Here is a 12150-nt window from a genome sequence, read left to right as displayed (position 1 = left end):
TTCCCTAAGAAATGCTCTAAGGAGACCGGGAGGTGACACCACTGCCATTGAGACCTTCCAGGACGTGTTGCCATGGAATTCTGCTCTGAAGGGTGTCCTTTCTGCCCAGGGAGCCTTAAAATAGTAACTCGGTGCTCAGTCTCACACAGCACGCCTCGTCTCACCCCTTTGTGCAGAGAGCGACGAGACCACTGTGGGCTCAATTAGCCAGCTGTGCTTCTTTTGTGTGGCGAGGATATTTATTTCTGAGCAGGCCTTCGCTAATAATCTCGCGGACGCCAGTTTGGGGCAGCGTGGGTTTATTGCCAACAGCTGCTGTGTGGAGGGTGGGGGCCCTGCCGGGTGGGGATGGGGACCTGCGGGGGCAGCTACAGCCCTCCTGGACCCCTAGGCTCCTGGGGGTGGTCAAGATACCACTTGCCAACGGTGGAGGCTTTTGCTGCCATTTACTTTCCCCGAAGAAATGGGGGGAATTTCTCAAAAAGCAAATTCCAGTGTTTTCCTTCAGTGTGAGAATAACCAGCTGGTGGTAGAGAAACAGAAAGCTGGGGAAACAGCCCCCGGACGAGGCCTTTCCGAGAGGCCTCTCCCGCTCTGCTGGCACCTGCCGCCTCTGCCAGCACCACAGCGGCTGGTGGTGATCGCAGCCTCCAAACTCTGCTCTTAAGAACCACTTTCTCATTTTGCCCTGAAGGGTCTGAAGGTGGGTTTCCTTCCCCACAATTACCAGGGGTCTCTCTCCGGGAGGGCTGGCTGTGGGTCTCTGACCCCAGGTCTGCCCAGGGCCTGCCCTGCACTTCCCCAGCAGACTTGCAGTGGGGCAGCTCTGCTCCTGAACCTTCCAGGGAAGTCTTGTAGGGGGTTCAAAGCCTGGAGGGCCTGCTTTGCCTTCCTGGACCTGGCCTGAGAGCCTGGCTGGTTTCCTGATTTGGCAGCGAGCTGAGCCTGGGGCCCCTCACTCCCCACTTTGGGAGCTGGGTGTCCTGTGAGTAAAGCGAGAGCATGTGGGTGCAGTGGCCCGTGCAATTGCTGGAGGATTGCCTGCCGCATACAAGCTCCCGAGAGACCCCCATCTATGCCTGGCCTGTGGAGGCCCTAAGTGGGCGCTCCCCAGAGCCCGCTGCTGTCCCTGGTCCTGAAATGCTCACCGTGGGACCCGGGGCTGTCTGCAGCACCTGCGGGGGCCTGGGGGGAGATGCTCGCCTGTGTCCTGGGGACAAGCTGGTGTCCCCCCTGCCCCGCTCAGCTCAGCATCCTAAGGCTCGCTTGGTGCTGGTGCTCACGAGCGGTCCTGTCGATCCAAGCAGGGGGGCCTCCCACCTCCTGCCACCTCCTCTGAGATGAAACAGTTGGTTTTATTTCCCCCTCCATCTTGTCCGGTTGGTGACTTTTCCAAAGGATGATAAAGCCAGAGCATGGCAGGTGCCACTCTCAGAGCCAAGATGTGGGGAAGACTCTGATGACATGCTCGGTCCCAGTGCTGTCCCCCACCCAGCCAGGCTGACGTGCGGGCAGGTGGGGAGCTGTGATCTCTGGGGCTTTTGGCTAAATGTGGGAGCACCTCCCTCACTTCCCCAAGCACAGCTTGAGTCACAAGCCGCCACTGCTAATAGGTCCTTTCTGTTGTTTGTTTCTCCATGCTTTCAGATTAGATACATGCAGGTAAGTGGCCGCTGGAGGGGAACCGGGAAGTTCTGATGGCACCACCTTCCTCCACCTTTCCGGGAGGTCTCAAATCCCTGGAAAAACTCCAGACCCCGTCCCCAGGGAGATATGGTGGGGCACCACATTTTTACACGTGGTTTTAGGGAGATCATGGACCCTCAACGTCCCCATGAAGCTCCGAGAGTAACAGTGCAGCCCGCAGGCTGAGCGGCGCTTTGGGCTCGGGAAGGAGACCTGGGGGACATCCTGCCTGACCCTGGCCACTGACCTGCCAGGCCCCTGGGGGATGTGCCTGCCTGGCATGTTGCATTGGAGAGCTGCAGCCCCCGCAAACTCAAGCGGGGCCCTGGGCACTTCTTGGAGGAGGAGGATGATGTTAGGGTAGATGGAGTCCCAATGGCCTGTCGCATGACCCCACACCATTCCCCAGAGCCTTTAGGGCAGATGTGGCTCCCTGAGCCTAAAAGAACTGAAGGAGAGCATCTGGAAAATCACAGCTGCCTCCCAGCAGTCACCCTCTGCTGCCTCTTCCCTGGCCCCTGTGGCCACACTCTTGGTCAGTCCCACCCGCCCCGCCCTCGGCCACGTGCTCCCTGGAGGTGGGGGCAGGTCCTGTTGTGGAGGCCTGTACCCCAGTGATCCCTGCCAATGGGCTGTTTTATCTCAGGACCCTGGTTGGAGGCAGTGGACACTCGGAAGGTCCAGCCCTGTGGGGAGTTGGTGTCTTCCTCTGAGCCGCTAACTGGCCAGTGCTGAGACAGCCACTCAGCTAGCAGACGTGGGTCCTCAGGCAGCTGGTCATAGCCTCTCCCTGTGCACACAGTAGGCTCTTTAAGTGTGTCATACCTGCTGTATATGCTGGAGGGGGTAGCTTCTGAGGGCCTCACCCCATCTGGTGAAGACTGAGATTCAGAATAGGGCAGCAGGAGCCTGGATTCTGGAAGCTTCCATGCCTTCCTCCGAGCTGTCACCAGTTCTCAGGTTCACACCACATCCTCTCCCTGTGCCTCAGTTTCCTTATCTGTAAAAGGGAGAGGAAGGGCTTGGGCCCCTTTTCTGCCTCCCATCTGGCCCCACCATTCATACTTAGTGACCCCACAGCCAAGCCCATGTGGGCGGTCAGCAGGCGGTGGGCCCGCCAGGGGTCCTGGCCAACATCTTGTGTCTTCTTCTAGAAAATGGGCATGACCGAGGATGACAAGAGGAACTGCTGCCTGCTGGAGATTCAGGAGACTGAAGCCAAGTACTACCGGACCCTGGAGGACATTGAGAAGGTGGATGTGGGCCCCGGTCTCCTGGGGGTGCTATCACAGGCAGGGACTCAAGGCAGTGGGGACGAGTGGAGGGGCTCTGTGGCCCTCTCGGCTTTGGCATCAGGCACTGCTCACCAGGAAAGAGGCTGCCCTCCCTATTTCTCTGCAGCCCTCTTGCCCTCGGCCCCGTCTTGAGCTGTGCTCCGTACCCAGGCCGTTCTCTGCGGCAGCTGCCACCCACCCATCTCCTGGCCCTCAGCTTGGGCCCCAGACCGTCCTGAGCTGGTATCTGCAGCTCCTTCCAGCCTAAGCTGTGCGTTATCCTGGCTTCTGCTCCCCAATGCACTGAGCTGAGCTCCCTCTGTATACCCTCTCCCCGAGGCCAGGCGCCAGGCTGAGCTCCCTCTGTATACTCTCTCCCCCAGGCCAGGTGCCAGGCTGAGCTCCTTCTGTATATTCTCTCCCTGAGGCCAGGTGCCGGGCCGAGCTCCTTCTGTATACTCTCTCGCCCAGGCGGGGCGCTGGGGCAAGCTCCTGTGTATACCTTCTCACCTAGGGCTCTCTGTGGTCAGCCCCCCTCTGTAAGTTGGGGTGACAGCAGCACCACCCGTAGGTGGCTGTGAGTGTCCTGCACCTGGGACGTAGTGAGGCCCGATGATGTGAGCCTTTGGAGCCCCCATGGCAGACCCTGTGCTCCCCTGAGTGGCTTGTCAGTCCTCTCTTGCTGCCGCCCGCCAAGCTCCTAGAGGACCACCGATGGGCCTTCTCCTGCCCCCGCCCCGCTCTGGCCTCCCATGGGCACTGGCTCAGTGGCACTTGCCTGTCACTTGGGCATCCTCATTGCCAATGGCCACTGCTTACTGGGGTGAGAGGACCAGCATTGTTTTCAGATGGAGCCTTCCTGACTTTTCTTTGGTTGCGGTGCAGGGTCAAGACTGGCCACAGTGGGGACACCTAAGTGGGTCCCTCACTGTTCAGGGCACCATGGAGCCTCCAGCTGGGAGTCCCGCGATGCCCCTTGGCCCCAGGTCTGACCCAGGCCTCTGATATGTTTCCCTTCCTCCTGCCCCCGAGCACTGTGTGCCCACCCTACAGCCCCACCAACCACTGGCCCTTCTGCAAACCCTCCAGGCCCCGTCCTGGCTGCACCCCTGGCCCTCGCCGTTCCCCTCCCCCTGCCTGCAGTCCCACCGCTGCGAGTCCTGGCCCCAGGCAACTCCTTCCAGGACCCTGCAGACCTCCTCGTTTCCTCCGTGTGGCCCAAGTCCCAGTGCAGAAAACCAGCGGGGCGCTGCGGTCCGTCTCCACCCTGGGCCGCGGCTTTTGAGGGAGGTGCTGCGGTCCCGGGCGCAGTGCACCTGGGGGCTGAGCGGGAGGGTGCACGGCCAGGCGTGTGGTGTCCCGAGCACTTCCAAGGACAAATGTGTTTATAACCCTCCCCCAACAGTTCCAGGTAGTGTGGCTGTCCCCGTGTCACAGGTGAGGACACCGAGTCATAGGCCCGTGCCAGCCCGTCCTGGGCGTGGGGAAAACCATTCGGCCGCATCTGTTGGCCATCTGTGCTTGATCACTTGGACAATTCTCTCCCGCTCCGTATGGCAGCCAAGGAGAGGTCCGGGGGCCAGGACCCCGCGGGGGAGAAGGGCAGGGAGAGGAGAGGGTGGCAGGTCCCTCCCTGCAGGGGCCTCCGGGGCGGGAGTCCACAGTTTTGCACAAGCGCGTCTCATCTGAGGGGCGAAGCCGCTCCGTCCACGTGGGGCTCCTGCGGGCGGAGGACGTTTCTTGATGGCAGGGTCAGGGTCGAACTCAGGATGCAGGCACAGCAGTTCGAGTTGGGGGTGGGAATGCTGCCCCTGTCGCCATACCCTTGGGGGCTGCCCTCCACCTCCCGGGCCTCAGTTTCCTCAAATGTCTCAAACAGCTATAGCAGCACCCACCTGGGTTGCTGCAGGGTTGAAGTCCAGTGCCACGCTGAGTGGCCCCCCCGTAGGTCGTGGCCTCTGTAGCGGGTGTGGGCGCTTACATGATGGATACTCAGGCCCCATGCACCTGGCCCTGCGCGTTCCTGCACTGTACTCGCCCTGCGGAACGGAGCCCAGATCTCCCCCGAACGCGTGCATTCTCCAGTAACGAGCACCTGCCTCGAGCCAGGCCTGTGGAGCTGTCCCTGTCTGTGGACCCGGGACCTTGCTGGAGTGGTCAGAGCCCCTCCCGCCATGGCTGTGGCCTCAAAGGTGGCTGGTGCCCTCCAGGCCAAGATGGGAGCAATGGGCTTCTCTCTTCCAGAACTACATGGCGCCCCTGAGGCTGGTGCTGAGCCCGGCGGACATGGCGGCCATCTTCATCAACCTGGAGGTGAGGGTCCCAGCCCCCAGCCTGCCACACCGGGTTCTGCTTCCTAACCTGCTTGAGCATCAGGCGGGCTCCCACGCTGCTGTCCCCGGGGGTCCTGGAGACCTGCGTCCCTGCCAGTGGCACTGCTATTCCTGGCTAAAGGAAATTTTTATGGCTGACAGACGGGAGGAGGACAGCAGCCTGCCCTTCTCCCCGGGAACTTTGGTTTTAGGAGACAGGAGGCTGTGGTTTGTGGGAGCCTTCCTTGCCCACTGTCTGTGCCGGTGGGTGTGGCTCAGAAGCACACGTCCTGGCAGAGGTGTGAGGGTTTTGTCAGCAGCCAGAGAGAAATGCGTCCCCTCCACCCCTCTGAGCAGGGCCCCCTTCCCTGCTCTGCGGATGTCTGAACGCGGACACAGGGCGACTCCCTGTGGGCAGGTTCACCTGGACATGGTCAGCAGAGCAGGGCGGGCTGGCTTGAGGCTCCAGAAGCTGCGCATGGATGGGCTTCCTCCAGGAACACCGGCTCCTGCTCCTCCCCTCTGCCTGGCGGCTGCAGGGTGCCAACAGCCAGTGCGGCCACTCCCACCGGTCTCCCTTGGCCCCTCATCAGCTCGAGGGGTGGGCACTGGTCGCCGCCTGCTCGGGGCTGGTCCAGACTCTGGATTCCTCGCTCTCCATGCCGCCGATCCGGAGTTCATCCTGCCGTGGCCAGTGCAAATGGCCACTGTCGGAACAGGAGCTGCCTACTGGTCACCCATCTGCTCTGAAACATGGGGAAGCGCACCTCCCCAGGCCCGAGGCCCTGCTCTGCGACGGAGACTCCATCCCTCAGAGCTGTGATCTCAGGCCGCCCCCAAGAGCCCCTTGGCTTCCTCACGCAGGCTGATGCAGGCTGTGGATGCCTCCCCTCAGGACTTCATGGGCTCAGGTCCCCCTGTGCGCCCATCACCAGAGCACCTTCCCGCTGAACCACAGCCTGGCATTTCTGTGGCCCCACCCAGCACCCGGGCCTGTCTCGTAAACAGATCTGGAGAAGTGTAATTAAAGAGCACCTCCCTCCTCCTGTCCTCATAGCCTGTTCATGTGCGAATTGCTTTTTCGTCCCAGGACCTAATTAAGGTGCATCACAGCTTCCTGAGGGCCATCGACGTGTCCATGATGGCAGGGGGTAGTACTCTGGCCAAGGTCTTCCTCGACTTCAAGGAAAGGTGAGTGGCAGGTCGCCTCACCGGCCCCTCCCTGTCCGGGCGCCTCTCTGGTTCCACGCTGGGGACCAGGCAGAGCTGGCGGGGTGAGGTGGGATCTCTCACTGTGGTGCCAAGGCAGGTGGCTGTGCCCCTCCAGACTGCTGTCCTCACCTGTAAACTGAGAAGGCTGCCCACCATCCCCGCCATCACGCTGGGAGGGCACCCCCGAGACGGCCTGGATGGGAGGAGGCAGCTCCCTCTGCCTCTGTCCCTGGGGGTCTTGGCAGCTGAAGGACATTTGTGCCATCACAGGGCGCCTGCAGTGTGCCCAGGACCCAGGGGAATTGGGCACCCGGGGAGCCTGCCCCCTGGAGCTCATCGGGTGGGGAGGTGGCATGTGGCAGGTGCTGCTGCTGGACAGAACCCAAACCCGCCCCCGCAAAGGTCTGAGTGAGGGGCTTCAGCAGGACGTGGCTGAGAGCTCAGACTCCGGGGTCCCCAGGGCTGAGGCCGCTTCCCTGCTGCCTTGCCTGTGCATGACACTGTGCCTTGACTTCCGTACTTTTCACTTAGGGACAGGGATGGTGTTGGTGCCATGAGGGTAAACTGAGGCCGGGCCTGTGCCACTGACACAGCTGGTCCACACCCAGCGAAGGGCTTTGGTGGCCGGGTGGGCAGAAGGTCCTGGACCTGGGTGGACGGACAGGGGAGGGGTGCATGGTGACAGCGGCAGGCACAGGTGCTCAACTGTCCTGGTGTAAACTGGTCCTGGATGTCGGGGGACGGTGGTTCCGGGGCCGAGAAGCGCCGAGTCTTCGCTCCTCCAACTGTGGTCTCATCCAAGTCTCTGAGGCTTTGGGGCAAACGTCCGAGAAGCCCACAGGGTGTAGATGCTCCTGGTCAGAAGCTGAGGGTCCTGGATTGCGCCCGGGGGTCGGGCTGAGTCTGGATGCAGGGACGGCGCCGGCCTCCTTACACCAGAAGGACGCCTGCATTAGTCACGCCCGTTAGCATGGCTCCAGTGGCCATCCAGGCCCCTCGTCCAGAAGGAACACTGGATGGAGGAGTGTGACCACCCACTGAGGACCAGTGCAGGGACCCTTCTTTGGGTTAATTCCGTCGCTGCTGCAAAGCCTCTCTGAACCTCTTTGATTCCTTGCTTTAGCCACTCCGTACCCGTTGATGGATGGGGTGAAGGCAGCCTTCTCTTCTCTGGAATGCCCTGCGGGATCTGGCAGGGAGAGGGTTGGGATTCTGGAAGCTGCTGACTAGGTGAGGGGGCAGCTGTCAGGATGGCTCTACCGTCCGAGCGGGATCGCAGGCCCCTGCTTCTGACCATTGAGCCTTGGCAGCGGGTCCTTTAAAAGGGGCTGCTGACAAGGACGACATGAGGACGAGACGGGCTCAGCAGGGTGTTTGGCGCTGCAGGCAGCCCGGGAGGTGGGGTTTTCAGCCACGAAACCTCAGGAGAACCATCGGGAGGCAGCGCCTTGCTTTCTTCCCCTCGTAGAGTCTGTGGAGCGGGTTCCTGAAGGTTCTGTCTTAATGACTCCTGAACCTGGCTGTTCCTCAGAGCCGCCTGGGAGCCTGTTAGAAATACCAGCTCCCGGGCTTACTCTCCAGGGTCTGAGGGGGTCCTGGGAGCTGTAGAAGGCCCGAGGGGGCTGGTTGGCACCCGGGTGTAACCCGTCCTCCTCCCACCAGGTGACTGTCAGCTCAGCTCACACCCCCAGACCCAGGCAGCCCGTCCCCAGGCTGGATGCTCAGGTACCCTCCCCTAGGAGACCCTAAGGTGCTCCCCTTGTGTGCCCCTTGGCTCCTGGCAAGGTGCTTTCTCCCCTCTTGAGTGGACAGGGCCCTGCGTCTGCTTTCTAAGGGGCCACGGGGTGGGGGGCTCCCGGGAGCCATGAATGGGTAGGCAGTGCCCGCGACCAGGTGGCAGAGGTGGCCAGGAGAGCAGACTACATTTCTCCAGGCCACGGCAGGTGTGAGCATGCTGGCCGGCCCCAGGGGAGGGATGCAAAGGGGGGCTAGGGGTCAGGCCGGCTCCTGAACCCGCCCCCTGCTCCCAGCAAGGTTTGCCTCTCACCTGGCTGTGAGCCAGTGTGCCAGGCGAGCTGTCGGCACCCAGCTGGTGGGCTTGAGCTGACTATCAGACCTGACCCCCCCCGGGGGCAGACATAAGCAGACGTGGCTCAGCCCCTCATTAGTGCTGCTGCTCAGCTGTGGGGGTGGGGGGCCGTGGATGACGCTCGACTCATTCTGAGGCCCATTAACGCAGCTCCAGGGCAAAAATGGCTGGCCACGTGGCCAAGGGACAGATGGATGACCCGCCCTCCCCCAGGAACCTCTGCATACCCGGCCCAAGAGCTCGGCTGTCTGGCCTGTCCCCACAGTCCGTTTGCCCTTAAACAAGAGCTGGCCGCCATCCTCCGCGCGCAGCCTTGGACCTGACCTGGCTCCCGGGCCTTGTTTCCTCTGGGAATGATGGTTATCTCCACCTTTGAAAACTGCTGCCGTGAGTGGAACGTGTTCCAGCACCAGGAGCTCCCCCGACGCGCTGCTCCGTCACCTGCCCAGCAAGGCTCCAGGGGCCCAGGCCCTGTGGTTGGGGTCCCTCTGGGGAAGAGCTGGCTGAGTTTCATCAGAGTTCACTTGCCAAGTCATGTGGTTCCATCCCAGTGCCCACCTCCTGCCACTTTCTCTTCTTATTTCCAAGTCAGCCCCTACGGTCCTGATGTTTGCTGGTTTCTTAATCCCACAAGCATTTATAGAGTGCCTGCTGTGTGCAGCTCCTGAGCTCTGGGCCAAGGGCACCGTGGTGAACAGAACAGGCCCTGCTCTCCGTGGGTCGGGGAGAGACAGGAACAAGTCCACAGATGAAGGCCTCACCGTGGCTGTGGGAGAGCTCAAGGGCACAGGGAGGGGGCGGGGGCAGGGGGCCCGTGGCGGAGGATGGGCCCTGAGGACCTGGGTGAGAGGAGATCAGCTCTGGGCGGGGGGCGGAATAGAAGTGATGGGAAGGCCCCTGCGAGAGGCTGTTTTGGGAACTAGCAGAGGCCAGAGGAGCAGGAGTGAAGTGGGAGAGGAGGAAGTTCTCTAAGGAACCATTGGAGGGTTCTGCAGGTGTCTGCTTGGCCAAGATAGGGATTTAGAATTTTTTTATGAGGGCGGGAGAAGCCATTGAGCGATTCTAGCAGCAAGATCCTGGCAGCTCATCACGGATGAAGGATGAGTAGCATCCAAGTGTGGTATGACCAGTGCCAAGTGGCAGAGGACAATCATCTCCCTCTTTTTGGAGGTTATGCTTCCATTAATGTGGCCTCGGTGCTCAGACAAAGCAGATGCTCCTCTTAGCCTCGCCCTATGGCCCTGAAGGGGACATCTCCCACACAGAGGGAAGTAGGCCTTGGGAAAGGCTTGCATTTTACAGATGTGGATGTAACATAAAGCCACATTATTTTTATTGATAGCTGGGGCTGGCCAAGCTGGGCCTGGAGCCTGACTTCTAGAGGGTCAGTGGGTCAGGCTGGATGGACGTGGGGCAGAAGGACTGCAAAGGGAAGCAGCCGCGGGGAGTCAGTGGCCCCGAAGGAAGGTGGGAGGACTAGCTTTTAGGAGGGGCCGGATCAGAATACAATTAAAGGCCAGTTCCCCCGGACCCCAGACCCCACGGGAGGTCCGAGAGTGTGTGGACGGAAAGGCTCCGAGACGGGTGAGCACTTTGCATTCGGTGGCTTCTGGCATCTCGGAATGTTAGTTGGGTGACACTGAGCTCCGGCTGGATTTCTGCTCACGGGTCATTTTATCCTCAAAGCCCGAGGGTGGGTGGTCCTGGCCAGGCGTGCACAGAGAGGGCCTCCCACGTCCAGGCTCCTGGAACCCCCGCAGGGCTTCGCTTGGCTGCCCCATCTGGCAGGGCTGCGTGGGACCCTCTGAGCTGGACGGACCGCTCCTTCCCACTCTGTCCAGTCCTCCTTTCCCGAGACTCAGAAGAGGCTGGCGGGGCCTCACAGACTGGGCTGGGAGCCATGGGATTCACTCTGGAGTCTGGCCCTGCCACTCACTTACTGGGTGACCTTAGAGTCATCCCCCCTCGCTGAGCTCAGGTGTGGCTGCATCTAGATCATTATTAAAGCTTCTCTCTCTGCCCCACGATGGCACTCCCACTTGCTGTCAATGCCACTGTCCCCGCCCCTGTCCATTTACAGATGAAAAGAAAGTCCCAAGTCCAGGCAGGGGGCTTGTGGTCACCTACACTGGGACGCGAGGAGGTGTGAGGCCTGTCCATGGAGCTCAGAGGTGGGCAACTGGGTGACCCAGGGCTGTCCCCCACCCCCCTTGGCCAGGCCTCTGCCCCACATCTCCCTGATCTGTCTCCTTGCTCTTCTGTCTGGCCCCGCCGGGACACAGAGCAGGAAATGATGGGGTAGGGTTTTGAGGGATGAATAAAAGTTTGCCGGGGCAGAGAAAGCTGCCTGTGCAGCCAAGCTGTGGCTGATGCGTGGGGTCTGGTGGGGTGTGCTGTAGGAAAGCGGAGTTGGGACCCCTCTGTGCACACCTTGTGGGCCAGAATCTCGGGCTTAGGTGAGCCAGGGGAGTGCAGAAGTTAAAGGGGAGCACCCAAGGCCGGCTCGGCCGGCTCAAGAGCACCGAGTGCCTAGGAGGCCTGCGGGGCACAGAAGGGCACTGAGAGAGAGTGGGAGGCAGGGCCTCTGCGACCTGGGCTGCGAGTAGTATCTGCCGGCTGCACTCAGAGCTCTTCCTGCCCACAGATGTCCCTCGATGGGGGCTGGGCCATCCCGGGTCGGGTCGGCTCCCTTAAGACGTGCCCGGGAACGGCTGAGTCTCCCATCCGTCCCCAGTTGCTTCCAGAGACGATGGGTTTTAATCAAGTTTTTTATTAAAATTCTCAGTTTAATAACAGATTCATTTAAGTGGAAACCAGGGCAAAGTGGCCCCTGGTCGGTGTCTCTCGCCGCCAGGCTGTGGACGCGGGACGCAGCCGGGGCGTTCACTTTGCCGTGGCCGGAAGGTGAGCTTCTGTGCCGGTTCAGGACTGGACCACAGTGTCTCGCTGGAGTCGGAGGATCCTGGCCCCCGAGCCTGGGAGCCTCCCCGAAGGCCCAGGCGGGAGAGAGCCCTCAGGGTGGCCTGAGGACATGCAGGTGGCTCGGCCCAGTGCAGGCCCCGGAGCCTCCGACCACACAGAGAACAAACAGTGCATCCCGAACACTTGTCGGAAGCTGAGAGGTGCTTCGGGAGGTGTCGTCTGTGCCCAACTCGGGGCTGTTCTGAAATGACGTGTTCTCTGGTCAGAAATACTGGCATGCCGCTCTGTTCTCAGGAAGCCTGGAACTCCAGGGCCGGGAGGAATGGGGTGTGATCTGTCCCAAACCCCCAGGGCCCGGGGGAGGGGAGACCTGCCCTGGGGCTCATGTGGCAGAGCCAATGTCCGGCCCAGCTGTGGTGACCGCGGCCCCTAGGGCCCAACAGCGAGAGCCTAGGGGTCCCGCAGACCAGGCCGCCTCTTTCTGAGTGCCAGCCTCCTCGGGAGTCGAGCCAGAGACAGGCCCAGCCGGCTGCCCCGAGCCTCACCAGGTGCCAGGGTGAAGCAGTGTCCACGACGGACAGAGAAATGGCCCTGAGGTCACCTTGACCTGCTCCCAGAGACTGCCTTGAGCTCCCCAGAGCCAGGACAGACCACT

The 12150-nt window shown here is 61.5% G+C and overlaps 1 protein-coding gene across 4 annotated transcripts in view; it reads left to right on the top strand.

Annotated features, from left to right (window-relative positions):
* The window catches only part of VAV2 (vav guanine nucleotide exchange factor 2), a 189075-nt gene that overhangs the window by 144393 nt on the left and 32532 nt on the right, over nt 1-12150 (top strand). For all 4 annotated transcript variants that reach the window (XM_046670830.1, XM_046670815.1, XM_046670822.1 and 1 more), the window contains exons 6-8: nt 2841-2939; nt 5205-5273; nt 6363-6463. In XM_046670830.1, the coding sequence (XP_046526786.1) occupies nt 2841-2939; nt 5205-5273; nt 6363-6463 (269 nt within the window). The remainder of the gene's footprint in view (nt 1-2840; nt 2940-5204; nt 5274-6362; nt 6464-12150) is intronic.

This window comes from Equus quagga, chromosome 1 (assembly GCF_021613505.1).
Source record: "Equus quagga isolate Etosha38 chromosome 1, UCLA_HA_Equagga_1.0, whole genome shotgun sequence".
In the NCBI taxonomy this organism is placed as follows: domain Eukaryota; kingdom Metazoa; phylum Chordata; class Mammalia; order Perissodactyla; family Equidae; genus Equus; species Equus quagga.
The sequence above is the reverse complement of the archived record's forward strand: the minus strand, read 5'-3'. Positions and strand labels throughout refer to the sequence as shown.